The sequence below is a fragment of the Amphimedon queenslandica genome, unplaced genomic scaffold, assembly GCF_000090795.2.
Source record: "Amphimedon queenslandica unplaced genomic scaffold, v1.1 AMPQUscaffold_13495, whole genome shotgun sequence".
In the NCBI taxonomy this organism is placed as follows: domain Eukaryota; kingdom Metazoa; phylum Porifera; class Demospongiae; order Haplosclerida; family Niphatidae; genus Amphimedon; species Amphimedon queenslandica.
In genome coordinates, this window is record NW_003546269.1 from 191,498 (window position 1) to 219,138 (window position 27,641).

At 35.0% G+C, this 27,641-nt stretch overlaps 7 protein-coding genes across 7 annotated transcripts in view; 3 read left to right on the plus strand and 4 right to left on the minus strand.

The window, feature by feature from the left end:
- Window positions 1-26: 26 nt before the first annotated feature.
- LOC105316805 (syntaxin pep12-like) lies at window positions 27-2,302 on the minus strand. Its single transcript, XM_019993443.1, has 10 exons — window positions 2,170-2,302; window positions 2,000-2,062; window positions 1,480-1,549; window positions 1,343-1,433; window positions 1,153-1,230; window positions 1,047-1,103; window positions 871-990; window positions 726-798; window positions 404-486; window positions 27-352 (listed from the first exon to the last, which is right to left on the minus strand). The coding sequence occupies exons 1-10, from the start codon at window positions 2,264-2,266 to the stop codon at window positions 236-238; spliced, it is 849 nt and encodes a 282-aa protein (XP_019849002.1). The 5' UTR covers window positions 2,267-2,302; the 3' UTR covers window positions 27-235.
- A 578-nt stretch (window positions 2,303-2,880) lies between these two features.
- Window positions 2,881-3,716, plus strand: LOC100641623 (40S ribosomal protein S21-like). Its single transcript, XM_003384279.3, has 5 exons — window positions 2,881-3,046; window positions 3,084-3,147; window positions 3,201-3,272; window positions 3,504-3,559; window positions 3,617-3,716. Exons 1-5 carry the CDS (start codon window positions 2,997-2,999, stop codon window positions 3,624-3,626), a joined length of 252 nt encoding a protein of 83 aa, XP_003384327.1. The 5' UTR covers window positions 2,881-2,996; the 3' UTR covers window positions 3,627-3,716.
- A 3-nt stretch (window positions 3,717-3,719) lies between these two features.
- Window positions 3,720-5,418, minus strand: LOC109580376 (uncharacterized). The gene is made up of 5 exons (XM_019993444.1): window positions 5,278-5,418; window positions 4,685-5,124; window positions 4,300-4,454; window positions 3,951-4,133; window positions 3,720-3,874 (listed from the first exon to the last, which is right to left on the minus strand). The coding sequence occupies exons 2-5, from the start codon at window positions 5,109-5,111 to the stop codon at window positions 3,857-3,859; spliced, it is 783 nt and encodes a 260-aa protein (XP_019849003.1). The 5' UTR covers window positions 5,112-5,124; window positions 5,278-5,418; the 3' UTR covers window positions 3,720-3,856.
- A 279-nt stretch (window positions 5,419-5,697) lies between these two features.
- Window positions 5,698-8,370, minus strand: LOC109580360 (uncharacterized). Its single transcript, XM_019993411.1, has one exon. It carries the CDS (start codon window positions 8,368-8,370, stop codon window positions 5,698-5,700), a length of 2,673 nt encoding a protein of 890 aa, XP_019848970.1.
- Window positions 8,371-8,563: 193 nt separating this feature from the next.
- Window positions 8,564-15,239, plus strand: LOC100641751 (elongator complex protein 3). The gene is made up of 16 exons (XM_011411990.2): window positions 8,564-8,664; window positions 8,745-8,847; window positions 8,942-9,053; window positions 9,303-9,400; window positions 9,569-9,632; window positions 9,690-9,758; window positions 10,252-10,406; window positions 10,979-11,140; window positions 11,560-11,686; window positions 11,739-11,835; window positions 11,909-12,096; window positions 12,342-12,483; window positions 12,695-12,791; window positions 13,116-13,170; window positions 14,619-14,700; window positions 15,097-15,239. Exons 1-16 carry the CDS (start codon window positions 8,640-8,642, stop codon window positions 15,174-15,176), a joined length of 1,656 nt encoding a protein of 551 aa, XP_011410292.2. The 5' UTR covers window positions 8,564-8,639; the 3' UTR covers window positions 15,177-15,239.
- A 53-nt stretch (window positions 15,240-15,292) lies between these two features.
- LOC100634512 (gamma-aminobutyric acid type B receptor subunit 2-like) lies at window positions 15,293-25,899 on the plus strand. The gene is made up of 18 exons (XM_003384308.3): window positions 15,293-15,612; window positions 18,580-18,717; window positions 18,836-19,006; window positions 19,080-19,172; window positions 19,525-19,590; window positions 19,644-19,728; window positions 19,997-20,127; window positions 20,266-20,384; window positions 20,706-20,820; window positions 20,908-21,097; window positions 21,370-21,514; window positions 21,860-21,986; window positions 22,048-22,155; window positions 22,227-22,373; window positions 22,526-22,849; window positions 23,179-23,334; window positions 23,479-23,658; window positions 25,425-25,899. The coding sequence occupies exons 1-18, from the start codon at window positions 15,364-15,366 to the stop codon at window positions 25,668-25,670; spliced, it is 2,790 nt and encodes a 929-aa protein (XP_003384356.1). The 5' UTR covers window positions 15,293-15,363; the 3' UTR covers window positions 25,671-25,899.
- Window positions 25,900-26,185: 286 nt separating this feature from the next.
- LOC109580377 (gamma-aminobutyric acid type B receptor subunit 2-like) overlaps window positions 26,186-27,641 on the minus strand; it is a 5,663-nt gene continuing 4,207 nt past the window's right edge. The window contains exons 14-16 of the mRNA XM_019993445.1: window positions 27,158-27,484; window positions 26,745-27,002; window positions 26,186-26,632 (exon numbers count right to left, since the gene is read on the minus strand). Of these exons, the coding sequence (XP_019849004.1) occupies window positions 26,267-26,632; window positions 26,745-27,002; window positions 27,158-27,484 (951 nt within the window). The 3' untranslated portion in view covers window positions 26,186-26,266. The remainder of the gene's footprint in view (window positions 26,633-26,744; window positions 27,003-27,157; window positions 27,485-27,641) is intronic.

Here is a 27,641-nt window from a genome sequence, read left to right on the forward strand (position 1 = left end):
AACAACAATCCTATTCTTCCAGAATATTACTCCTCATTATACTTAACGACATAAATAGTGATAATAATAATTATTATTAATTGTACTATAATAGTAATAGCAATAGTGTACAAAGTATTTACTTCAGCATGTATCAATTACAATTACATACATACACACATACACAATCACGCATAAATGACACATTATTAATAATTATATTAGAGATCCCACTCAACAGTCAACAAAAATCTCTTTATTTCTTGCATGCATGAGCGACGCCACAAGTAAAGATCAAAATGGTTACAATGATGGCAATGACAATAGCTAAAATAATCAGGAAGATACAGAACGATAGGCGTCTATTACATCTCTAAAAATAAATTAAAAAAGGTCAAAAATGTTCCTTCTTTCTTTCTCTTACTTTATATCTGGCAGCTGCTCCTAGTTTTACTCGACCTGATTCGACCTCAACTGCTGCTCTCTCAACGTGAGCTTCAATGTTATCTAACAACAGTACAGTAAACAAAGGCGACATAAAATATATTGTAGTACAATCTGATGCATTTAATTTCAAGTCTATGAACATAGCTATATCTAGAAATTAATCTTACTAAAAGATGGGCTAAATATGAAAGACAAAAAGCTAAAAAATGGGGGGATTTGAGGATATATACGAGAGAGCAAAAGTCTTCTAAAATCCCTCTAGATCTATGAATGCTATAAAGTACAATAGCCTTCCTTACCAATGGTTTCTCCTTGCTCCACGACCATGTTGTTGATGCTGTTCATTATGTCTTGCAAATGGAGCATTTCAGACTATCAAATAAAAGAGTACAAGGTACAAGAAAATCAAATTAATGCCAGCAAAGAATGGGTAGTTTGACTCACTGCTAGATTTTCTACAGCTTCAGCTCTTTGCTCAGTGTAGGAGACGTGAATCTGGTCTTGCTCATGCAGCTGCTGCTCTGCCTCTAATATTGGAATGGTGTCATCAGAAGCAGATGTATTCTGTTAAAAAATTTAAAAGCGAATAAAAGAGAGAGAAAAATAAAGCTACAGCTTACGACGACGCTGTCAGTGACACGAGGTCTGGGATTCTCCTGTAGACGACCGACGATCCTCTAATTTAAAGAAATGTACATGCGATGTTTACGAAAATATTATAATCACCTCGTAGGCTTGAGAAAACTCGTTAGCTATTCTACTGAAGTTCTTTTGTAGTGACTCGATAGCAATTGTATGTTCTCTCTAATGGAGAGAGAGAGAAAGAGAGAGCGAGCGAGAGAGAGAGAGAGATTATAAGATAAAGGACAAGAGAGAGAAAGGTTTATAAAGTACAAAGGTTTATACTACAACATACATCATTGCTTCGACCATAACGTGTCATTAATGTATTGAAAGTCTCTGTGGTCGTCTCCACATTTTCAAATGCTGCTTTCCTTACAGCAAGACTAGACAAAGAGATAAAGGCCACATAGTCTTACCAGCTTTACTTACATTCGCTGCCTTAACTCGGCGTCATCTTGTCTTCCTCCAATTTTTTTACACAAAGACTTTAATTCGTTAGCTATTAAGAAAAGAGGAAATAAAATTACAATATATAATTTGCTCTAATACATTGTATCTATTCATGTACATAATTCATTCAATACTCAATACTATTATACTCCATTTGGATAGGAAAAGGTAAACATTAAGATGTGAAATATAAACTTTATTGTACAAAAGTGATTAGACTATAGCTACAATACAATATTAAGAACCTATCCACTTTTGATTTTACTCGTCAGTATATTTAAAGTTGCTAAGAATCTGGTCAAAACAGGGACATAGTCAAAATGACTAGGAGAGAATTCTCCATTTTTATTATTTTTTTCTGATTCTTTTGCTGTGTAGCAAATTTGAGCTAACTGGATTTTTTAAAAACTTTTTAAAGTTACTTAAAAATCAGGCAATATTCCCATCATTATTATTATTACTATCATCAACCACACCCACTAGTAGACATTCAACTTACTTTGGCTGTTAATTTCTGAGCAGGCGTGAGAAATGGTGTTACGCATTCGATGAAATTCTGAATCTAAAAAAGAAAATGGAAGAGGGAGGGAAGGTGGAACAAAACTAATAATATTCATGTATTGTTCTTCTGCAATTGCACAAAAATGTATAAATTTGGTATTTACGGACCTGAACCAGAGGACTCTCTACTAAAACCACGTCCACCCTGTCCAGAGACACTGCCATAATTTCTTTGTGGTCCTTCGTCGAATGGGTTCGCCATCATGTGATGTTTTTGCAAGGCTAGCCACACACCTTTTAAATTAATCTAAACCCCACCTTATTTCATAACTTAATTTATAACTGATCCAGAGGAGGTAGGACACGGTTGACCTTTGATTAATAATTGCAAAGTTCAATTGCATTCCATTGGTATCACGTGATGCAAAATGGCCAAATTCTTCCACTAGTACCACTTCTAGCAATAATTTAGAGCATCAAGATAGAGTCAATAGGACTTTCATTAATTCACTAGAAACTATGATAGTTGCAGTAACTTTTAACATCTTAAACTAGCGAAGATTGATTTATCTGATGAAGTAAAAAAGAGAATCAAAGTTAAGATGCACTGTCTCTTTCTCCTTCTTATATTTATGTCTATAATCAAAGAAGAAATATTCTCCATACAATGAAGATTTTAACAACCGTCAAGGGTCGTCATAGATCTCTCTAGTTTCTGCAGTAGTAGCTAGTTTTGTGATACAATCATCAGAAAGCTGCCATTTTTCATCACGTGATACCAATGGAATGCAATTGAACTTTGCAATTATTGCTCAAAGGTCAACCGTGTCCTACCTCCTCTGTAACTGATCCCGCCTCGCCAAAATTTTAATAACCAAAGTGAGCATGCGTAAAAAAGACAAGTTCTTTTAGGCACGTGGTATTTTGGGTTCTTTCTTTCTCCTTTTATTTGTGTAAAACCATTAAAAAATAAAAGTTATAGAACCATTCAAAACATGCAGAATGACGCAGGAGAGGTAGTTGACACCTACATACCAAGAAAATGGTAAGAAAACTTTCTCTAAAAATTATTTGTCTCCTAGTTCCTACACTCAGAGAATAATAGCAGCCAAAGACCATGCATCAGTTCAGATAAACGTTGCTGAAGTGAGTCACGTGATTACTCTTGAAGTCACGTGACTAGTTTTATTATTTTATAGGTTGATCCGAACACTGGTAGAGTCACCGGTCAAAACAAGCCGTATGCACTGTGTGGATTTTTAAGAGGAATGGTGAATTACGTAATTAGTGGGCGTGTCTTTGGGGTTAAATATTGCATAGCATCAAATTTTGCCTGGTTTTGGTCAACAAAAATTATTTCCCCATTTTATAGTATGAAGACCATAGCAGAATGTTAAAAATTACAAAATGTAGACAAAAAGGATTTTAACGCCTAGCAATAATTTGACATTAGTCAAATACAAATATAACATGTACTCGTTAGAATTTTTTTTTTGAATTAGGGTGAAAGTGACGATGCTTTGAATCGCTTGTGTCTCAAAGATGGAATATGTAAAGGGTACGAAAGCAATCAAATGTAGTTGTTTTTTAATTCTTTTCTTTTTTTGAATGATAGGCTAGATTAAGCGGACAGATGTTTATATCTATGAAGTGTTTATTCATCTGTGACTCGTTTTCATTTCAAAATAAATTGTTGCAATTTATTATAATTGTAATCCTTTAAGTGAAGAAAAGGGGAGGGGCCTAATTTGCCAGACTCCGCCCTCAACCAATGATTAAAAACAGACGTGAGAATATGCATGGCATGCAACTTTAGAAAAGTTTGTTGAACATAATATTAATGCAGTCCTTGGGGTCAGTCTTCTTTATCAACCTACAATGAAAAATTGCAAAATGACACGTCACTATAATAGTGACAAGAATTGCCAAAATTTATAAAAAGTACATACTTGATTGTACTGGCTAAGAAGAGAGCCTGATGTTGCATTGGGTGGTGTATTTTTGAGAGAGCGAGTCACAGAGTGAGGGAGGAGTAATTTCCGGCCTCGTTTTCCTTTAGGTGTCCCATGACTATTGACCCGAGACTGGACGAGCTTGTCCTTTTTACGACGATTCTTAAACCATTCTTGTACCTAAAGGATAAGAGTTATTGCACTAGAAGAGTGCAAAACACTGAAGGCTTTAGATCTCACTATGTCCTGATGTATACATTTACACAAATTTGCAAAACAAAACCCACCAATCATCAAAAATTTAGAGAATTTTACCCTCCAAACTACACTTAAACCATTGTCTCACTTTATCCAGTTCCAGCCCAGTCAGTTGTGCTATTCTCTCTTTCTCCGGCTGTCCTTCTTTACGAAAGTTCTTTGACATTATTCTGCTCACATAAGCTACTTCTAAGGCTTCTTTTATCTCTGGAGATAGCGGAACCCTACAGTGTCTCACACCACCTGTCACAGAGAAAAAGTGGTTTTACAATTATATGATGCATTAGGCACTCGGAGTATACTCTCAATTTTGGATTAAAAGTGTGAGTAATCTGACCTTTTGAAGCATGCTTGAGTTCACTCAAGCATCAATTTAATATTAACATGTACATGTATATCAGTGTAATAATCATTGTTAACTTGCTAGAGTCGTGTATTTTCGTATAATTTCTAATTCTATGATTGTGTGGTACCTAAGTGATAATGCCATGGCTGCTTGTCCTTAAGCTTCCCATGATTGCCCCTCCCTCCAGTCTGTTTCTTTAAACTTTGACCTTTCCCTTTTATCTGCCCTTCAACCCTCCCTCCTCCAGACACTTGATCAGAAACCTCTTGCATGCAACCAACTACCTCAATATTAGTGGCAGGCGTTAATTGGAACTGGAGTTGTAGGTTCGCTCCTGTCCCTCCATCTCCTGGTACAATTGCTGTTGCCACAGAGTTTAATATCTCTACGAGTGCCGATGCACTTATGGTCGTCACAGGCGGAGATGTCTGAACCTCTGTGGATACCGGGGTGAGTGAGATGGGTGGGGCTTCACCGGATGTTACCATGACAACAGGTTCTTCAGGAGAGGTGACTTGTATCCCATGGTCTGCTTGGGTTTCTGTGGTTTCCATGACAACTCTTTACCTAGGAATTTTTTTTTTAAAAGATAATGATGCTTATACAAATGGAGATTGGTGATGGACGCCATTTTAAAATGGCGACCTAAAATTAACCCTTTCATAGTTGGGTAATATTAACCCCTTGGTGATTCGGTACAGTATATCGTCAATCTCTTACTTTGAATGGAGAAATTTCTTCTCGTTTCTCTTTTCTTTGAATAAAATAGCTATTGCAGACTCTGAAGAATTTTAAAAAGCCAAAATCAACTGTGAAATTGTCTCTTTTTGTCTTTAGTGGGCGTATACTATTCCGTTTACGTCGGTAAATTAATTACCTACATTGCTATCTCTCCGTATATTTTCCTTTACTATCGGTACTTTTGAGTCACGTGTAGCATAACCTGTAGAGATGAAATTTGCATTCGACTCCGATTCCAAGTACCTTCGAGACTGGAATCGAATACGGATTCCGAGTAATGAATAATATTGAAATAATAATGTAATGGATAATTTAATTAACAATAAATTCCTCACAAATATAAGCAGCATATTACATCTAGTTAGAGAAAAAAAGCAACAGTCTAGACTACATAAAAAATTAACTAAATTTACAAAACTTCTTTTTAATGTCATTGGCAATGTGTTGTTCTCCTGATTTATTGAGTGCGGCCACTAATGATAACCAGTTTGACCCTCCTTTTTTAATAACTTTATCTTCCCCCCTCAACCAAGCAGCCATGCACTCCATTAAACATTTTCTAACTTTTCCCCTGCAATTTTCTTCAATGGCTTTAAGAGTAGGATCATACAAGCCCAGGTGAAGACCCAGGTGTTGCCAGTTAATTACGTCAAAGTTGGATAACTCTTCAATGACATCATCAAGATCTTCAATACAAAGATTAGGACTTGATGATTCTTCCATGATTGAACCTATATCCTCTGAAAAGGCAACAGCAAGATGAGTATTGCTAGCTTTACTAGCACAAATATAACGTGTTGTTTCATTGTTACCACTGTAGTGCTCTGTGCTTAAATTTGCTTGATCAGATTTTTTATGATCAATGGGATCTTCAAACCAAACTCGTTCCTCATCAGTTAGTGGTCTATATTTACGGTCATTTGAACAACACACATGCACATCAGTGGTTTGCTTGGTTGGTGCAGTTTTTAGATAATGAAGTGAAGAAGACGAAGAACAGTTAGTGCAGATATATTGGAACTTTTGTGTCACAACATATTTCATACATTCACTACTGGTTGGACACCCGCCACATTTTTCTAAAATATCTGCAACTTCTTGTGTGGCACTTTGTAAAAGACTTAAAATATTTTGGCAAATTTCATGGACAGATAAGGAATCTGATGAAGCAGGATGATGACTAACATTAATCTGAATGACATTATGGCGATCAGTGACTAATATATGTTCAATACTTTTACTGTAAAGATGTTGATAACGAAAACTGACGCAATTTCTATAGACTCCATCCTCAAGACAGAGTTCGGTGTTTGGGTCATCTGTAACTACAGCGATAAAACGAGTAAAGAAACCAGGTGGTACATACCCACTACTAAATGTAATGTGAATTGGTGCTACAGAATAAGAACATGAAGTTGCCAACAACTTAATTTCATCACTTGATTTTGATTGAAGAACAAGTGGCATAAAATACTGTTTGGAAGAAGGAGGGTATTTATCTGTTTTAACTTCAACTGCAAGACGAAAATATACAAGTACTTCAATGAAAAATACTGGTTTTAAATCTTTGTGCCTTTTCCATACTTCTACATAAAGTGGTTGGACAAGAATGCCAAACTCGTGAAAAAGCTTCCATTCTTTTTGATAACCGCTGTCATTATTTTTGGTCAATGGAAAAATTTCTCCTAATGCACCAACAAAATACTTTGGATTGATTACAATACTATCCTTCATGCCCATGAGTTGAGGGTAAAACAACAAAACACCCAGTTCATGATAAAAGGTGAGAACATGAGGCACATCTCTTTGAGGAATTTTGCTAGCAACTCCAATTTTATAAGCTCTTGTAAGATTAATGACATTAATATTTTTACTGAGAACCTGAAGTACTTTCCGAAAGAGAACCCAGCTGACAGGTGTCTTTACAATAAGCTTTTCAGTTGTAAATTTAATGACAGCTTCCCGTAGCTCTCCAAAAGAAGAATCTTCAGCTTCACCTTGTCCAGAAGTGGTGTTATCAACAATCGCTGTAGCTTTCATTAAAGTTTCATAATCTTTGCCTTCATAATGATGTTCCAGCTCATGCTTAATTTCCAATTTCCTTTTTTCTGTTATACAATCTCCATGAGTGCCAATACAATACATTCGTGGGTATTCACAAACACCACCATCTTTATCATAAATCATTAGGTGGCCATGAATATTAGCCATCCAATTCAGCATGTAGTCAAGTGTTGTCATTGTACCCTCTTCCTGGTCAACCCTCGTACCATCAATATGAAGTACAGATTTCCAGTTGGATTGTAAATCTTTCTCAGCATCAAAAATAATAAAAAACAATGTACGAGAGGTGAGAAAAACTGGCAAAATTTCAAGAAAAGGTTGTTGACCACCGCAATCCCAAAAATGAAGAAAAGGCTGAGCAAGTAATGGTTGCTCCAATGAAAATGATGGCTTAAGGGAGTTTGCACGAGACCAAGCCTGAGAAATAATTTCATCTTCAATTCCATTTGGTATTGATTGGACAGTTTTCTTCTTAAAATCTGAAAAATATGTTGAAATGGGCGTATTTTCATTCTTAAAAACAGCTAAAATTAAATGAGCCAATTCTTCTATTTCATCTTCATGTGTTGCAACTTTCCATTTTTCATCTTTAACAGTGTGCCACTTGTGTGTAAATGGACGGACTTTGCTAATATTTGATATGATAGTACTGGTAGTGTTAGGTTTCCATGGTAGTTTCATAAGGGATCGTTTAAAAGATGTCTTCCCCACACCAGCAGTACCCAGGAATAGGACACGTGAATAAGCAACATCCATTTGTCCTTCAGCAAGTGCTCCTTTGGTTATTTGCAGTTTTCTAAATTCATAAAATTCATCTGTAAGTCTTTCTTTTTCATCTGCTTCTGCTTCTTCTTCTGCAAAAGGATCATCTTCTGAATATCCTTCTTCAAATGGATCTATAGCAACTCCTGCTTCTTCATAAATTTCATCAATAAAATCTGTGATGCTGTCATTTTCATAATAATCATCTTTAGTCTCGCGTAAATCATTTTCAGAGTTAGTAGCCATATCTCATCTGGTCCCCACCTAACCACAAGGTGGGGACCAGCTATATTGAAGCAAAACGATCCCTGAACTTGTCTTCTCTTTTTGGTAATAAAACCTCGAATAAAACTGAGTACTGAGTACTGACTCAACTCAAGTCAAGAGCAGGGCGCGTCTAAAAGAGTTTTTTTTAGATCTGCGCATGCGCAAAGCAGAGATTCCATTCGGAATCGAAATTCGAAGGATCGAATGCTCTGGACTCGGAATTGCCCATCACTAATAACCTGAAGGAGATGGGGAAAAATAAAGGAAAGAAAGGTATTTAAAGGAAAAATATGACAAAAGGTCATTTAATTTTTTGAACTCTCAATTTCTTTCTTTTTGTGTTTTTTCAATAGCTCCTCAAGTTTCAAAAGCAGAACGAATGGTAATGACCGTTTCTGAGATTGTCCGTACTCTAATTGAAGCACACGAAAAAGGAGAAGACGTTAATTTAAACAGGTTCAAATAAGCAATTAACGAAGGGCGTGGCTAAAGAGGGGGTGTGGCTAAATTTAATTAATTATTTATTAGACCGTCCTTTCTCTTTCATTAGATTAAAAGGAGAGGTGGCTAGTAAGAATGGTCTCTCTACTCAACCTCGTCTTGTTGATATAATAGCAGCTGTGCCTCCCGACTATCGTAAAGCTTTGTTACCCAAATTAAAGGTAAATTAAAAGCTATTAATGAATTACATTAATAATGAATGATGCTTATAAATATACAATATGTACTATTATTTTTTTTTATGTCCGTCCTTTTTTTCCAAAAATTAACTCTGAAACCAAATCCCCTATGTACTACATGTACATACATGAGGCAACTATTATTATAATTATTTATATAATTATGCATGTATCTGTATATTTGTATACTATTAGTATATTATCAGGATATTATCAGTATATTATCAATAGGCTAAACCTATTCGTACAGCATCGGGTATTGCGGTTGTTGCCGTCATGTGTAAGCCACACAGGTGCCCTCACATCACCTTCACTGGTAACATCTGCGTGTGAGTATTACATATTCTAATTACATGTATTTTGAAAAATTATGAAATTACATGTATTTTCTTGTCCCTTTAATTAGAATATTTTTTACATTGAAAAAATAAATAAAAAATTATAAAAATATCCATAAAGTTATGTATTTTTAAATAATTATTTTATTATCTTTTCAGTTATTGTCCTGGAGGTCCAGATTCAGATTTTGAATATTCTACACAGTCTTATACAGGATATGAGGTACTGTGTCGTATGGCTGGAAAATAGTGTGATTTTAATTTTTTTAAAATTATATAGCCAACATCAATGAGAGCTATAAGAGCAAGGTATAATCCTTACCTTCAGTCAAAGCACAGACTAGCTCAGGTATGAGTTACATATTATCATAATTATTAAAGTTACTCCAAAGTCCCTGTACTATAGTACACGGTCTCGGGCCAAATTTTGCCAAAATTGAAAAGGAGAGAATTCTCCATTTTTATTACATTTTCCAATGCATATACACGTTCTTATGTTGCGTAGAAAGTTTGAGCTGATTCCGATAAAAATTTGATTTAAAAAAATTTTTAAAGTTACTTCAAAATTGGGCCAAAGCCCCTGTACTATAGTACATGGTCTTGGGCCAAATTTTGCCAAAAAAGAAAAAGAGAGGATTCTCCATTTTTATTACATTTTCCAATGCATATACATGTACTTATTTTGCATAGAAAGTTTGAGCTGATTCCGATCAAAACTGAATTTTTTATGAATTTTTAAAGTTACTCCAAAATCAGCCTGTACTATAGTGTGATTTAAAGGATAAAATGGAATTTTAAAATAATCATTATATTCAATTTCTTTTCTCTCCCTTGTTCTATAGTTGAAGCAGCTGGGTCATTCCATTGATAAGGTAGAGTACATCGTGATGGGCGGCACCTTCATGGCACTGGACGACGCCTACAAAGACTTCTTCATTCGTAATCTTCACGACGCACTTTCTGGTCACACAAGCAACTCTGTTGAAGAAGCTGTCAAGTAAGTCACAATTTTCCACCATTTTAAAGATTAAATTGAAAGAAGAGTATATATATTAAATTACTAGTTATTAAAAGTTGACATGTGGCGAACTTGTGAAGTATTATTGTTACTTGAATGAATTTTGATGAGACAAGTTGAGTGAGTGAAAGGTTGTTTATTGCTTTTCATGTGCAATAGAATTTGAATGAACACGAAAGCAAAATGATTATTAACATAATTGTCATTTTTACATGATTTAATCTCGTCTCTTATCAGTCTTATAATTCTTATGTAATTGACTGATGTACATACGCATGCTACGTGTGTTGTGTCTGGCAACAATTAAATTTAATCGTATAAGTGTGTAATGAATTACTGACATAAACAGATCATGTACATAGCACATGGATGTGGATGTTTGTTACGATTATTATCAATGGTGTTAGATCTAGAGGGAGTTTTGGAGACTTTTGGTCTCCCATATGGGGCTTAGGTCTAAATAGTCTTTAGTTTGGTCTCCTAAAATTATTTCTAGAATCTAGATCTAACAATGACTATTAATATTCCTCTCTCTCTCTCCCTCCCTCCAGATATTCTGAGAGGAGTATTGTAAAATGCATTGGCATTACAATAGAGACAAGGCCGGACTACTGCCTCAGAAAGCACTTGAGTCAGATGCTCTCCTATGGCTGTACTAGATTAGAAATCGGAGTGCAGAGTGTCTATGAGGATGTAGCCAGAGACACAAACAGGTTTGTAAAAGAAGGAGAGATAGACACATTCACATACATACACTACATGTATCATTAATCATCCTGTCTGTGTGTATTTTAATGCATGTCTGCACACTATAATTCAATTAATTTTGAGTAATTGTCTTTTTGTAACTGATGAAGTTGTGAGCCATGTAATTTTTAGCAAAGTTTTTATAATATGGTACACGTTGCATATGTTATAACTATGTGTTTTAATTAATTAAATACACTTATGTACTTAAAAGCTCGAGAGGTTTTTTGATTGGGATTAACAAACAGTTCATATTATAAAAATCTACATGTACATGGTCATGGTCTGTGCTTTTATTTTAGCTTTCAAAATAGACAGCATATTAGGATGTACATGTATTAGATGTATATGTATTACATGTATATATATTTTTTTCTGTTTCCAGAGGTCACACTGTGAATGCAGTATGTGAGTCCTTCGTGGCAGCCAAGGATGCTGGTTTTAAAGTAGTGGCCCACATGATGCCTGACCTACCTAATGTTGGACTGGAGAGAGATATAGAGCAATTCATTGTAAGAGAGAGAGAGAGAGAGGGATAAACTGCCGAATCATACGTCATTTTAGGAATTTTTTGAGAACCCTGCTTTCAGAGCAGACGGACTCAAAATCTACCCAACCCTCGTAATAAGAGGAACTGGACTATACGAACTATGGAAAACAGGTACTTGTATATACTATTGTGGGTGTGGTTACTCCACCCTTTGGACCACGCCCATTAATTAATTTTGCTGTAGGTCGATACAAGAGTTACCCACCATCAGTCCTTGTTGATTTAGTGGCTCGGATACTCTCCCTCGTTCCTCCATGGACTCGAGTATATCGGGTACAAAGGGATATACCAATGCCACTGGTAACCTCAGGGGTGGAGCATGGTAACTTGAGGGAGCTAGCATTAGCTAGGATGAACGATCTTGGGACTAAAGTGAGGGAGGGGGAAGTAGTTTTTGAAATGACAGCTGCTTGTTATTGCTTTTTAAAAATGATATTAATAATCACAATTTACTATAATTACGTCTTCTCTTCCTTCCTTTCTCTCTCTCTCTCTCTCTCTCTCTCTCTTTCTCTCTCTCTCTCTCTCTCTCTCTCTCTCTCTCTCTCTCCCTCTCTCTCTCTCTCTCTCTCTCTCTCTCTCTCTCTCTTTCTTTCTTTTATTTCTCTTCCCTCCAGTGTCGTGATGTTAGGACTAGGGAGGTTGGGATACAAGAGATTCATCACAAGGTCAGTCCTTACGAGGTTGAGCTGATTCGAAGAGACTACGTCGCTAATGGAGGCTGGGAAACGTTCCTATCTTATGAAGATCCTAAGCAAGGTAGAGAGGGGGGGGGGAGAGAGAGAGAGAGGATCAGCAGTGATGATTTGTGCTAGTGGGAGTGTCACGGCTCCCCAGACCCCGCCCACTGCAATTACAAGTGGTGGGCGTGGAAAGATGATTAAAATGCACAGGGGCCATCTGAGCTGAATGTCATCATGTGATAATCATGTGACTTAGTTCTATTTTTAGATATTGTTTCTATTCATAGATATTCTTATTGGGCTCCTTCGCCTCAGAAAATGTTCAGAAGAAACCTACCGACCAGAATTGGTCGGAGGTGTCTCCATTGTACGAGAATTACATGTGTATCCTTATATTCTTGTATATTCTAGTAAATTCAATAAATTTGTACACTGTATACTTCCCCAGTCAGTATATTCTATATTTAGTTGATTTATCATGACGTGTTCTGTTCGTCTGATTATTGAGATAACTTTGCCTTTTACAACTTGACAGTTATTTCAATGAGAGAAGTAGTGGTGTGATAGTAATTCACAATCTGATGATTGTAAACTAATACATATACATGTATATAATTTACATGTATCTCACACAATATGGTATATATTTTTTTATAGTGTACACACATGTATTTTTATTTCTTAACAATGCTACTTACATGCATTTAGCTATGGCAGTGTTGTTCCAGTTAGTTCGAGAGATCCAGGAAAATTCCAGCACCAGGTATGTACATGTACACAATGTACATGAGTTTAGGTACATGTACATGTTGCTGATCAATATGACGCTCGTGTTACATGTACATGTATGGTAGGAAGTTATAGAAATAATGGTGGACATCTCAGTTTATGTACACATGTGCATGTATGTTCAATTGTGTACATGTACATGTACAGCATGTCTACATCTCTGGGCAACTATATTTGTCTGGAATTTTCATCTTGTTTATCTTGTCTGTTGATTTCACACACACACACACACACACACTTAAAAGTTAACCTTATCTCTCCTTCATTGCATTATTAGTTGCTTGTAGCTGCTGCTCTAGCACTTAGTAGTAGTATGAGGTTAGGCCTCAAAGGAAGTAAAGGTCAGCTTACAGTGCATACCCTCATTGCAAGGGTTGATGACCTACCTTCAGTTTGTATATGTACTTATCTGTCATTATTATAACCTACATACCATATTTTAAGATCATGCGTGTACATGTGATAGTCTACTAGATAAGTGGCTACATAGTTGCTAAGGATCATTAAGATTTAATCTTTTTATGGTTTATAGAATGCACCTTTTTATTATAACCATTCATCTTGTATATATAATAAGTGTATAGTGTTTGGACTTGTATAGATTTTTATTTCAGGTAGTGGGTGGACTTATAATTATTAAAAGATCTAATCTAAAAGATAGTTTTTTGTTAGTACTAATAACAATGAAACTATAGTATTGTGATAAGAGGTGTTGATAAATAAATAAATAATTATTTATAAATAACAGTTACATTTACATACATGTGCGTGGTGTTATATTCATATTAACTGCTCTTTTGCTTTGTATTACTCTGCTAGGAATTATGCTTCCTCTTTTACAATTACAAAGATAAGAATTAAACTTTAAGTTATTGTGAAGGGTCACTAATTGTGTTTGGACAATAATAGACTTAAATTCTTGTACTTAATTCGATTATTTCACACATCATTACATCACAATGACACATACAATGTGGCTGGCTTCTCTCTGTGAGTGTCACATGTGGTGTTTCAATAATAAAGAATGTATAGGATTATGGATCCTTTTGTAGTCTTTTTATTATTGTTTTATTATCGTGTACTACATGTACGTGTAGTGTGTGTTTCTTTCAAGCTCATTTTTAATAACGAAATGATTGATGTACATGTATATATACATGCACATGTGTCAATGTTGTTTTTATTGATGCATTGAGTGATGTAATGTAGGAAATAGCAATGGAATCAACATACATGTATGTATACTATCAACAAAGCAAAAACAATGCATTTAGTTTGAAGCTTCAAGGAAAGAATTATATTGATTATCGCTAGTGATAAAAATTTTCCATATTGAAATTGAATGTATTTACAATAAGAAATGATGGTGACAGTTATTATTTTACAGTTGAATATTATTGTTTTTTTTCTCAATGTTAAAAGGGATTCGGGATGTTACTGATGGAAGAAGCGGAAAGGATCGCATTGGAAGAGCATGGCTCTAACAAGATTGCTGTCATTTCTGGTAATCTCCTCTATCCTTTTCATTCTTTCTCCCCTCCTCTCTCTCTCTCTCTCCCCCCCTCTCTCTCTCTCCCTCTCTCCCTCTCTCTCCCTCTCTCCCTCTCTCCCTCTGCTTGACTTATTTTTGCCTTCTCACCTTCTCACCTCATTGTGTCTTGGGCGACAAACATGTTTTTGATTTTAAATTTCTACCAGGCGCTAGCTCTAGCTAATTCACACTTTCAATGTTATGATGTTATTAGTATCTTAGAGATTGTATTTTATGTCTAGTTGGAGTTTTCCTTGTAGCAAAACCTTTGCCTTTTATTATTACAGCTTAAGCTATTAGTTTAATACTTTTTGTATGACAATAATATATCTTCTATTTATATTTTTATCTTTGTTTTTTTTTCTACAGGTGTCGGTACACGGAATTATTATCGCAAGATTGGCTACGAACTAGAAGGCCCATACATGACAAAGAGTTTATTGTTATGATACTAATGATTGTTATTATCTGTATTCATGCTTATTTGTAAAATCATTGTGCTTTTGTCTGTAGATATTCATATTAGTACACGTCACTACGCGTCACCGTGACGTTTTCTGACGCAAAGCTTTATCATTTCATCAAAAAAGCATCGAAGCATTGCTGGGGGATAGAACTTGAACCAGCAGCCAAAACATGATCCCTCTCCTGCTTTCCCTTCTGTGTATCTCCTCCCTGCAGCTACCCTGCGTCAAGAGCGAAGATGGCAACATCACTTTCATCTTTATGCTCTCCCGTCCCTCCAGACAAAGGGACTTCTTACTCGAGGAGAACACGGCCGGGGTCCAGCCAGCTGTGGACATGGCCCTAGACTATATTAACGATAGGGAAAGCCTACTTTCTGACTACTCCCTCTCTTACGGTGAAGCTGCTGTCAACTCTCAGGTAAAGATGCATGCTGGCTGGTGCCTTTGTATTCAAAATGTCTTTTAAACATTACAATTGCTTTATTATTATGTCATTCATTGCTCGTGCACTTATTTTTAAAATGGCCCCATGGGAGACTCTGCTATGTGTTACAGCTTCATCCCTCATATTGCTGTTTACTTTACAAAAAATATATATATAATAAAATAATTATAATTTAAAATGATTATTTCTAAATCTGTTGGCATATTGTATTACATGTATATATATATAATATAGTTATTTGTTTTTAACGATTATTTTTTAAAAATTTTCAGTTGTTATAGTTTAAAAATACTATCCATGCTCAATACTAATCATATTTGTATTACTTACCTGCTACATACAATAATAATAATAATAATAATAATAATAATAACAATATCTACTCTGCATTGTCTATCTGTGGATTAGTTTGTCTGTGACAGATGTCTGCCTCCTGTTTTAAAATAATGTATACACACAATTGCTTTAGCTATTATAATAATGGAAGCTTTTAAATGACAATCTGTATGTTCTAATCTCCTCTCTTTCTCTCTCTCTCTGCCAAGCTTTAGCTTTTATCCTATTATTATAATTTGCTCATAACCAGTCTATATGTATCAAGCTGCCTTTTTGTTACATGTACATGTATATTCTTTGCTAACTGCATGCATGTCATCATGGCTCAAATTGTGAGTAAATAGGGGATTTCTTTTTTTTTGAGCGAAGTTAGTGTGGGTCCATCCATTTCCTCCATGTACATCCCACCTCTTATCTTCTGCTAGTGTCAGTGCATTCCTTTTCTGTGTAAGAGGAAAGCAGACTATAGACTATAACAGCTATTGATAATAATGTGTAGGCTGTAGTGATTGATGAGGGAGAGTTTCTGTTATCATTTTGTGTCCTTTAAGTTAGCTCTCAGCAATTGGATATTAATACCTCTTTCTCTCCTCTCTCTCCCTCTCCCCCCCCTCTCTCTCTCCTCTCTCTTTCTTCTTTACTTCATATGATCTACTGTGCAATGGACACATGCAAATCCTCACTTGTATTTCTCTTAGACTAACATACACTTGTACATTCATCAAACGATTCCAATTATATTCTGTTCTTTATTTTAAAAGGTATCTGTTGCATATGTACATGTATACGTGTAGCTTCTCTTTCTTTGTAATCTTCTTGGTCAATCATTTCAAATATTTCTTTAAAAATCTCCAACTTCAATAGATTGATAAAACCGTGTCTGTAACCTTATCTTCGTAGTAGATTGCACTACTTGTATCATGACTACATGCAGATACACATGTAATAGTAATTTGCTACATGCACATAATAGTAATTTACATGTATGTGGCTAACGAAATACATGTACATGTACATGTACTATACAAATTAATCCATGGAACTACGAACATGCAGTACATGCAGTACCTACATGTACATGCAGGTACTTTGATATAGAAATGAATCAATTTTTATGTTTCAATGTATTAGTCCTGACTTTTCTATTATTGATCTTCATTTGCTCACTTAGTAAGTCTGCAGTGACTATAAATCACATTATTAATAATGAATAATATTAATGTTGTTTATCCTATGAATGTATACTCTCAGAAATGATTATTATACCTTAATCGTGTGTACAACATTGTGCAATATGCATTAATTTTGTGTACTTTGGATGTGTAGTAAACCAGAACAAAGTCATTTTATCAACCAGGAAACGATCAGAGTTGGGACAAACCTCTTTAAAGCTAACTGTTAAACTCACGACAGTTTATATCACTGTGTATATAGTACAAGTACTCTTAGCTTTTTATCATAATAATGAATTATCTACTCTTCTTATAATGTGTATGTAGCCTCTACCCCTAGCTCTACTTAATATCTCAATTGATCTTTTTAGCAGTTCTATTATGCTATAATTGGCTTACAATACAATACTGAGTATCTCTTCTCAGTCTGTTATTATTGCTTGGATGACAGAGAGCTAATGATGTCTATCTGGACTAATCCTAGCTGTTATTGTTGGATGATAGAAATTCAATTTTATATCCTAGCTACCATATGTAATTTCATGGAAAGACATGTCACTCTCACTTTGATAATAAGAATTTAACACTATGTCTACTCATTTATAGTAACACTTACAATGTGCATACTACATATGTACTATCTACTATAGCCTATAGCTAGTTGGTGTACCTGTTTTAAGTATAACAGTATAAACATGTACATGTGTAAGTATTAGTTGTATAATACTGTCAGTAGTGTATTCTTTAGCTGTCTCTATGCTTTAATTCCTGGATAATTGGTAGACATACACATGTAAATGATTTACAGTTTTACACACTATAATGATGTGCAGCATTGTGTAGTACTGTGAGAATCTCAATGTTAAATGTTGCATGCATGCTCTTTAAATTAATTTTTTCTTATGCATACATGTACATGTACATGTACATGTATTTATTTCTACATACACTATTGCTTTATAAAATTCTCATTAAATAAAAGAGAGAGTGAGTGTGTGTGAGGGGGAGAGAGAGAAGGAGAGAGAGAGAGAGTATATAGTACAATAAATTGCTAATAATAGTCAATTTGTCTACATTTCTTTTCCAATTATAATCATGAGACGTGTTTCATTCATAAAGTCACTAGTAACCACAGGGATATTATTTACTTTACTATTAGTCTTTTGTCATGATTTTCACACACACACACAAAAATGCATGTACACGTACATGTACATGCACATGTACACGTACGTAATATTTTAATTTTGTCATGTTGGAGTAAATGAGATAGTACGTGGGAGAAAGACATAGTCTACTAGAATGATGTCTCCTGTCTCCTTTTTATCTCTCTCTCTCTGTCACCCTCCCTCTCTCTCTCTCCCTCCCTCCCTCTCTCTCTCTCTCTCCCCCTCCCTCTCTCTCTCTCCCCCTCTCTCTCTCTTTCTCCTAGTGTGATTCAAGGGTTAGTTTGAGGCAGTTTTTCGATGAAATACGTTCCAGCCCAATTAAATACTTCCTGCTGGGCGCTGGCTGCTCTTTAGCGACCGAAAATGTCGGAGAAATTGCTAATTTTTGGGAAATAATAACAGTGAGTATAAAAATTGATAATACACGCATTATCATAGCCGGACATTTACATGTGCATGTATACATGTAAACCAAAAAATAACAGTTTTATTCCTATTTTTGCTTGTTGTTATTCGCAGATGTCTTATGCTTCGCAATCCTCGGTATTAAATCAGAGATCTTTGTATCGGAATGTATTTCGTACTGTTCCTTCTTCCCTCGGTATAGCTGATATAGTTGTTGCTCTCTTTGCCGAGTATAATTGGAATAAGATAGTCACGGTAACGCAGCAAGAATCGGAATTCGAAGCTGTGAGTTGCGAAAAAATTATTTTTTATTTTCTTGATGTTGTTATTATTATTATTATTATTATTGTATGTATAGATTGCTTCAGCTATATACGGTTCTTCTATGATGGCGGAGCAGTTGTATTTTCAATCGGACGAGGATGTTGCTAACACAGTTTCCTTTGGAACAGTAAGTATACATGTACATGTACATGTAAAAAGTATTCTGTAATTAAATTGTAATTTTTTAATTGCTCAAAAATCAGGTCAAAGTCCCTGTACTATATATAGTACATGGTCTGAAGCCAAATTTTGCCAAAATTGAAAAGGAGAGAAATCTCCATTTTTATTACATTTTCTGATACATATACATGTACTTATGTTGTGTTTAAAGTTTGAGCTCATTCCGATCAAAATTAGATTTTTTACGAATTTTTAAGTTGCTCAAAAATATATGTTCTAATACGTATGTATATACGTACATGTTCTTATGTTGTGTATAACTTTGAATTAATTTTAACTTAATATTTTTCATATAATAGAGCAGCAACACAAGGATATACTTGCTGAACATGTATCCACCTCACGCCAGGAGAGTTCTTTGTGCTGTAAGTTTAAATTTACATGTACATGTAAATTTATAAAAATCTCGCTCCTCCAGGCTTATAGAAACGATCCCAATATCAAATATCCTCGCTACGTTTGGCTCGTCTATGGCTGGTATCCTGCGAATTGGTGGACTGAAAGTAATAATAAAACTTATGTACATGTACATGTACATGCATATATGTACATGTATACATGTACTTGTAATGTACATATATTATTACTGCAACTTTATGCTCCTTTCTTCCTTATATATATGCATAGTAAATGTACCAATACTTTCTACTATATAATTTTATATTATTTTATGCGTCATCCATGTACATGTACATAGTTAATGTGTATATTATATTGGTAATATATGCTTACTCCTTTTATCCACCGCCCTCCCTCCCTCTCTTACTGTAGGTGTGTCCGGGTATGATCCAATGGTCACTTGTACTGATGAGCAGCTACAGTCTCTACTGGAGCGATCGCTAATACTCTCTAACTATCCACTCACTTATGAAACTGACTCCACCCCCACTGATGTTGGACTGGTAAACAAATTAATAAAATAATTAAAAAAATACACGCCCCTTTTTTATTAATTATTGTGGGTGGGGCAATTAAATGTGGGTGGGGCTAATAATGAATATTACATTATATTATAGTAATTATTAATTTTTTCCTCACAGACAAGGTCACAGTTTTTCGCTATGTATCGTAACTTAACGGCATCTTACAATTATTCCGAGTCTTATGCTGCACCATTTGCTTACGATGCTTTGTGGGCTGTCGCTCTAGCAATTAACAGGTACACTGTACATGTACATGTACATGAATCTATTTTTGCTTACTTCCTTGTTATCTTCTGTTTTCCAATAGCTGTTGTTTGTTTATTATTTTATGCCACCTTTTCCTGGCAATAACAATTAATTATGACTGTGTAAATAAGTTATACATTTACATGTACAGCAAATAATAATAATAATAAATTATAAAATTATTTTCTTGCTAATAATTCAAGTGCCTATACATTATTGTGTACATGTACGTGTACATGTATAGCTAGCAAAGGAAATATTATTTTTATTTATTTTTATTTATTTTTGTTTTTTATTGCATGTACATGTAGTTCGATTCCTAGCCTGAGTTACAATCTATCTCAGTTTGATCACAAGTCAATCGGTCGCTCCATCACTTCAGACATTGCCAACACACTCTACAACATCTCCTTCACTGGTGTAACGGTACGTATTGACCACACCCACTGTACCACACCCACTTTCATAATTAATACATTAGTTACTAATATTAATTTTTAATTATTACTTTAGGGTACTGTCTCCTTTAATTCCAATGGCACCAGACGGGAGTCTGAGCCGAGGGTTTCTCAGTATCGTTTGACTAACGGAGAACTCAGTCCGGTTCTGATTGCACGTATCAACGTGTCCTTGAATGCTAGTGGAGGTTTGGCTTATACCTGGGTCTACCTGAATAATGAAAATAGTGGCAGTGTATGGTCGGGTAAGTTTTTAATTCAATTAAAATGTGCAGCCACTTATTGGCAATCCTTTGTATCGTACAGTTGGTAGTTTTGAAGGGGCAAAGTAATAAAAATTTGACTAATTTTTTTGGTGTTTTAACTTTTAATTTATCAAATTTTGTTCCATTGAGCTTGTCCATAATGGTCTAAAATGGAGAGGGTTTTATGTACAATGTATGAGAACGTATGGCTATCACATCGCTAAATTTTCTAAGATTAACTTCATTCATAATATATTTATTTCTTTTTTTAGACGGTGTACCAAGTGATGGTACTCCAGAGATTTCGATAGTCGGCATATTGGTGTATGTATACGTACCAGTTTATATACTGGGAGTGAGCACCATCATCACTGGAATCATCTTTGCCATTGTCAACTTTATATTTCGCTCAAGAAAGTGAGTATTATAACTACATAATATCATTATCCATATGTTATCATGCTGGCTGTTTAAAATTACTCATTATTATAAGGAACTCTATTTCAGTAGCAACTTCTGTAGAGTTTAAATAAATTGGCTATTTTACATTCTTTAATATTTATTTTGTCTAAGATATATATGTACGTTTGCATGTATGAAATGTACATGTATGTGCATCTTCTTGGACTCATGTGTTTCATTGCATGATTCTCTTGTGAAAATTTACACAACAAAATTAGACTTTTAATGGCTGGAAATTACAATTATTGCATTACAGTATAATATATAAACATGGATTTTTACCTTCTCTTAATCTCGTAGGATAATTCGGCTCACAAGTCCTAACTTAAACTACCTTATTGTCCTTGGCTGTATATTAATGTCAGCCTCTGGCCTCATATACTCCTTTCCTACAACAAACTACACTGCAGTCTATGTTCTCTGCTATGTAAGTCTATTAATAATGCTGTCACATGACTGTCATGTGACTATATTGGGTCTTTTTGTAGATTCGGGCTTATACTCAGTTGGTTGGGTATTCTCTTTGTTTCGGTACCATCTGTGCTAAGATGTGGAGGGTTTATTTTATATTTCACAACCCGACACCAAAGAAAAGAGTAAGCGGAATTATTTGTATTGTATAATGTGTTAAGCTGTCTTCTCTCTCTCTCTCTTTCATCCCCTGTAGAAAGCTATTAAAGATTGGCACTTGTTTGCAGTAGTACTGGTGCTGTGTATCATTGATCTTGTGTTAATGTCTACTGCTCTTGGTGCCGATAGGCAGTATGTTCCAATTTTAGTGGATGACAAAGAAAGGAGTAACACAGATACGAATGTAAGTATAATAATCTATGTTCATCTTTTAGTCAAAATTTTATCATCTTGATCAGAATTAGCTCAAAATTTGAATGTATACTATGTACAATACAATGTACATGCATGTATTCAATTTAAATTTTCCATGCCTTTTAATTTTTTTGTTAATAGGAGTATGGCATTGTTTACGAGTACAAAAATCGAGTCTGTGATTCTCCGCGTAGCATAATTTGGATTGCGATTGTCTTCTTGAAGATGTTTTTGGTCCAGTCCGCTGCCGTGTTCTTTGCCATAAAGACTCGTCGAGTCAAAATCAAAGTCCTAAATGATGCCAAGTGGATATCAATCATCATTTACGTCACTTCGTTTGTTTTGGCTGTGACTTTAAGTGGAGCTTTGGCTCTCGCTAATTTCTTGAACGCTGATGCAGCTGTGTTCAGTACCGGACTCATAGTAGTCTCGTTCCTAGTGCTGTGCATCCTTTTCATACCTAAAGTGAGTATGAAAGTATGAGTATAAAAGTATGAGTATCAAAGTATGAGTATAAAAGTATGAGTACAGGAGTGTGAATATAAAAGTATGAGTATCAAAGTATGAGTATATGGGAGTATTAGTATAAAAGTATGAGAATGAGAGTATGAGTACGGGAGTATGAGTATGAAAGTATGAGTACGGGAGTATGAGTATGAAAGTATGAGTACGGGAGTATCAGTATGGGAGTGTGAAAGTTTGAGAGCATAGGTATGAGAGTATGAGTATGAGAGTAATAAATTGCATTAATTTTTTCGATTATTGCACGTTCTCTCTCTCCTTCCCTCCTTCAGTGGTACAGTCTTTATAAGGATCCACAAGGAGAGAAAATTTTTGAGAAAGGCAGTCAGCCCTCCTTCATGTCTGCTGGTAACAACTTGACGGCAGTAGACCACGAGAACATGGTCCATCATATTGAGCAGCTGGAGAAAAGACTGGGAAAATACGAGGCAAGATATGCATACACAAAAGAGATTACTGAAATATACAAGAGATTACTGAAATATACAAGGGATTACTGAAATGTACAAGAGATTACTGAAATATACAAAACATGCAAACGATTACATGTACATGTTTTTATTTCATTACAGGCAGTCACTCCGTACCAGACTCGTAAGCGTGTCCTCTCCAGTGGTAGTGCACTGGATACCAATAACCCACGACTGGCAGCACTAAAGATTGGTAATAATAGTAGAGAAGGGCGGAGTCTTAGCTACTCACCCGGTCTGGATGTAACTGCATCACTACCTGTCTCGAGATTAGGACTAGCAGTGAGTTCATGTACATGTACAGTTTGAGGTGCTTTTGAGTAATAATTATTGAGTTATGAACATTTTTAAATGGGTCAATTTCTGAAAAGTACCCAAGGCTATAGCCCATGGTTTTTTCCAAAAAAATGGCTCCAAATCACCCCCAATTTTTATTACATTTTCTGATACATATTGATGTACTTATGCTGTGTAGCAAGTTTGAGCTTATTTCGACTTCAATTTTTTGAGTTACAGCCATTTTTTAAAATGGGCCAAAATCTGAAAAAATCCCTGTACTATAGCCCATGGTTTTTTCCGAAACATGGCCAAAAAATTACCCCAAATTTTTATTACATTTTCTGATACATATTGATGTACTTATGCTGTGTAGCAAGTTTGAGCCAATTCCGACTTAAATTTTTAAAGTTACCGCCATTTTAAAAAATGGGCCAAAATTTGAAAAAATCCCTGTACTATAGCCCATGGTTTTTTACAAAAAAATGGCCAAAAAATTACCCCAAATTTTTATTACATTTTCTGATACATATTGATGTACTTATGCTGTGTAGCAAGTTTGAGCTTATTTCAACTTCAATTTTTTGAGTTACAGCCATTTTTTAAAATGGGCCAAAATCTGAAAAAATCCCTGTACTATAGCCCATGGTTTTTTACAAAAAAATGGCCAAAAAATTACCCCAAATTTTTATTACATTTTCTGATACATATTGATGTACTTATGCTGTGTAGCAAGTTTGAGCTTATTTCAACTTCAATTTTTTGAGTTACAGCCATTTTTTAAAATGGGCCAAAATCTGAAAAAATCCCTGTACTATAGCCCATGGTTTTTTTCCGAAACATGGCCAAAAAATTACCCCAAATTTTTATTACATTTTCTGATACATATTGATGTACTTATGCTGTGTAGCAAGTTTGAGCCAATTCCGACTTAAATTTTTAAAGTTACCGCCATTTTAAAAAATGGGCCAAAATTTGAAAAAATCCCTGTACTATAGCCCATGGTTTTTTACAAAAAAATGGCCAAAAAATTACCCCAAATTTTTATTACATTTTCTGATACATATTGATGTACTTATGCTGTGTAGCAAGTTTGAGCCAATTCCGACTTAAATTTTTAAAGTTACCGCCATTTTAAAAAATGGGCCAAAATTTGAAAAAATCCCTGTACTATAGCCCATGGTTTTTTACAAAAAAATGACCAAAAAATTACCCCAAATTTTTATTACATTTTCTGATACATATTGATGTACTTATGCTGTGTAGCAAGTTTGAGCCGATTCCGACTTAAATTTTTAAAGTTACCGCCATTTTAAAAAATGGGCCAAAATTTGAAAAAATCCCTGTACTATAGCCCATGGTTTTTTACAAAAAAATGACCAAAAAATTACTCCAAATTTTTATTACATTTTTTGATACATATTGATGTACTTATGCTGTGTAGCAAGTTTAAGCCGATTCCGACTTAAATTTTTAAAGTTACCGCCATTTTAAAAAATGGGCCAAATTCTGAAAAAATCCCTGTACTATAGCCCATGGTTTTTTCCAGAAAATGGCTAAAAAATGACCCCCAATTTTTATTACATTTTCTGATACATATTGATGTACTTATGCTATGTAGAAAGTTTGAGCTGATTCCGACTTCAATTTTTCGAATTATGTTTTGAGCAACTTTATAAAATCTACTGGACTATGTTATATTTAGTGTACTATATGTATGTACATGTAGTTTTACTAGAATTTACTGATACACCTTTTGTATACTATTATAGAGATCTCCGGCCCCTCCCAGCCCCAACAATATTAACAATAGTGGTGATTCCGGGGTCAATGATTCATCGAAGGAAAATTCCGAGGACAAACCCCGCCCAGCTGGTAACGGGAACATGTTCACTTTAAGAGAAGAAGCAGAGGAAAGTAACGAAAGTAACAAAGATCTAAAAGAATTAAACGATTATAAAACAGAGTCTCAGAGGGTCCTTACTTTCGAAGACGAGCTCCATGAATCACCGTTTTAAATTAACTAATAATAACTAGAGATATATTAACTATAACTATTAATAATATAACCAATGGTATGTGTGTGTGTGTGTGTTGTGAAATTGATATATATAATAGTTACTGGTGGGTGTGGTTGATACTCTCCATCATTATATGAGTTCTATCTTGAATCAAAAATATCTTTTTCTTATTATTTTTGTGCTTATTACATGTTTTGTTTTAAAGAAACTGTTTTTTAAAAGTAAAGATTTTCAACAAAAATTTTACTGCAATAATACCAAAGCCTTCTTCATCATTCACTCCTGTATAAACTATGCAACATGTATAGAACAAAATTGAAGTTAAATTAGAACCGGTTTTCTTAATACATTTTAAAAGATATTTTTAAAAGCTATTCCATGCTTCAACTTTTTAAAAACAATAATTTCTAGCAAAAAATACAATTAATTATAAAAAAAGCACACTCATTTTGTAGTTATAATAATAGTGCGTGTGTGTGTGTGTGTTTATTGATAGTTATAAAAGTACAAAAAAGCATTCATTTATTAGGGTATGTATGTGTGTGTGTGTGTGTGTTTGTGGTTGCATCTGCAGCATTCATAAAATAATTTGATTAGAGGTTAGTTTCAGTTCTGCTTGTCTTGGCAGTTCCCTCCTCTTCATTTTTCCCACCATCATTGTTCTTCACACAGTCGCCACTATTACTCACTCCATTACCATTCATCCCATTACTAGTCACATTCGTATTATCTCTGTCATCACTGCCCTCTTCAATTTCTTCGCTGCTTTCTCTGATGACTGAAGATGGCGGAGATGTCATGGAATTCGCAGCGTTTAAATTATCTTTCGGTTGTTCGAAAGTCACCGAAGCTCGACTTCCTTCGGTTGTGCTGTCCCGACTGCTTCGGTTGTTACCTAAGCCATTCTTTGACATGAAGCCAGGGAATAAACTGCCTCTTTTTGTCGGATTTCCTGGATTCTAAAAGAAGGAGAGAGAGAGGGGGGGAGAGAGAGAGAAAAAGAGAGGGAGAGAGAGAGAGAGAGAGAGAGAGAGAGAGATGATAAAAAGATGCATAGATGTGTTCCCTTACCATTTTACTGTTTCTCAATTCTTCCTCAAGTTCTAACACTTTTGCTTCAAGGACAGCTATGGTCGCCTTTGGATCGTCGCCCAGTGTAGCAAGAGCCATGTTGATCCCTATGCTTTCTTTCCTAAGCAAGAAAGAGTTGCCTGGTTGGACGCCGGTTAAAATGGAAGCTGCTCCTGCAGCAATCCCAGGGACAGCTGCTGAGCTGTGAGTCCCTGTAAAGATGTTCTCTCCGTCTGGGTCTTTGTACAAATTGTACATCTAATGGAGAAGCAAGAAAAAAAGAATTATTTAAGAGCTGCTACTACAAAAAAAGGACAAAGTTCAGAGCTATAGAAAAGAGTGCTATTGATTGAAGAGAGAGGGAGAGAGAGAGAGAGAGGGAGAGAGAGAGAAAAAGAGAGAGATTGCTCTACCTTTGGTATAAATATTAATATCAAGAAGGCAGTGGAAGCAGCTGCTATGCTCAAACTAAACACAGCTGAACTTGTATTCAAAAAACTGCCGAGAGCGAATGTCGTCATAATGATTAACACCACACAGACACTGGTGACATATATAATAGCAGTGACTTGTTTAGCATCATTTAATACTTTCACTTTCACTTTCCTAGTCTGGAATGCAAGGAATATACCAATGGCCTGAAGGAGAAAGAGCATGGCCATTATCAATGCTTGGAAAGCAACAGAAGTTGTTGAGCGATAGCACGAGTAAGTGCAGTAATTGACTACCACATCAAACTCCTAAATAAAGAAATAAAATAATAATAATAGCATAAATTACAAATAATACTACATAAACAGTGAAAATAATGTGGACTCCCTGTTTTTTAAAGCTCAACTTACACTATGCAACATTTGTTGAAAACAACTGTGTTGCATGCAACACAGTTTATACAGG

Coding starts and splice junctions, on each gene's coding strand:
- LOC105316805 (XM_019993443.1), bottom strand. CDS start 2,266: ATGATGGCGAACCCATTCGACGAAGGACCACAAAGAAATTATGGCAGT. Junction 487..725: donor GGAGCAAGGAGAAACCATTG/GTAAGGAAGGCT, acceptor TACTGTTGTTAG/ATAACATTGAAGCTCACGTT. Junction 353..403: donor GAGCAGCTGCCAGATATAAA/GTAAGAGAAAGA, acceptor ATTTATTTTTAG/AGATGTAATAGACGCCTATC.
- LOC100641623 (XM_003384279.3), top strand. CDS start 2,997: ATGCAGAATGACGCAGGAGAGGTAGTTGACACCTACATACCAAGAAAA. Junction 3,148..3,200: donor TTCAGATAAACGTTGCTGAA/GTGAGTCACGTG, acceptor ATTATTTTATAG/GTTGATCCGAACACTGGTAG. Junction 3,273..3,503: donor GTGGATTTTTAAGAGGAATG/GTGAATTACGTA, acceptor TTTTTGAATTAG/GGTGAAAGTGACGATGCTTT.
- LOC109580376 (XM_019993444.1), bottom strand. CDS start 5,111: ATGGAAACCACAGAAACCCAAGCAGACCATGGGATACAAGTCACCTCT. Junction 4,455..4,684: donor GCCATGGCATTATCACTTAG/GTACCACACAAT, acceptor TCTCTGTGACAG/GTGGTGTGAGACACTGTAGG. Junction 4,134..4,299: donor CTGGGCTGGAACTGGATAAA/GTGAGACAATGG, acceptor CTTATCCTTTAG/GTACAAGAATGGTTTAAGAA.
- LOC109580360 (XM_019993411.1), bottom strand. CDS start 8,370: ATGGCTACTAACTCTGAAAATGATTTACGCGAGACTAAAGATGATTAT.
- LOC100641751 (XM_011411990.2), top strand. CDS start 8,640: ATGGGGAAAAATAAAGGAAAGAAAG. Junction 11,141..11,559: donor GTAGCCAGAGACACAAACAG/GTTTGTAAAAGA, acceptor TTCTGTTTCCAG/AGGTCACACTGTGAATGCAG. Junction 11,836..11,908: donor ATACGAACTATGGAAAACAG/GTACTTGTATAT, acceptor ATTTTGCTGTAG/GTCGATACAAGAGTTACCCA.
- LOC100634512 (XM_003384308.3), top strand. CDS start 15,364: ATGATCCCTCTCCTGCTTTCCCTTCTGTGTATCTCCTCCCTGCAGCTA. Junction 19,729..19,996: donor TGCGAATTGGTGGACTGAAA/GTAATAATAAAA, acceptor CTCTTACTGTAG/GTGTGTCCGGGTATGATCCA. Junction 21,098..21,369: donor TAGTGGCAGTGTATGGTCGG/GTAAGTTTTTAA, acceptor TTCTTTTTTTAG/ACGGTGTACCAAGTGATGGT.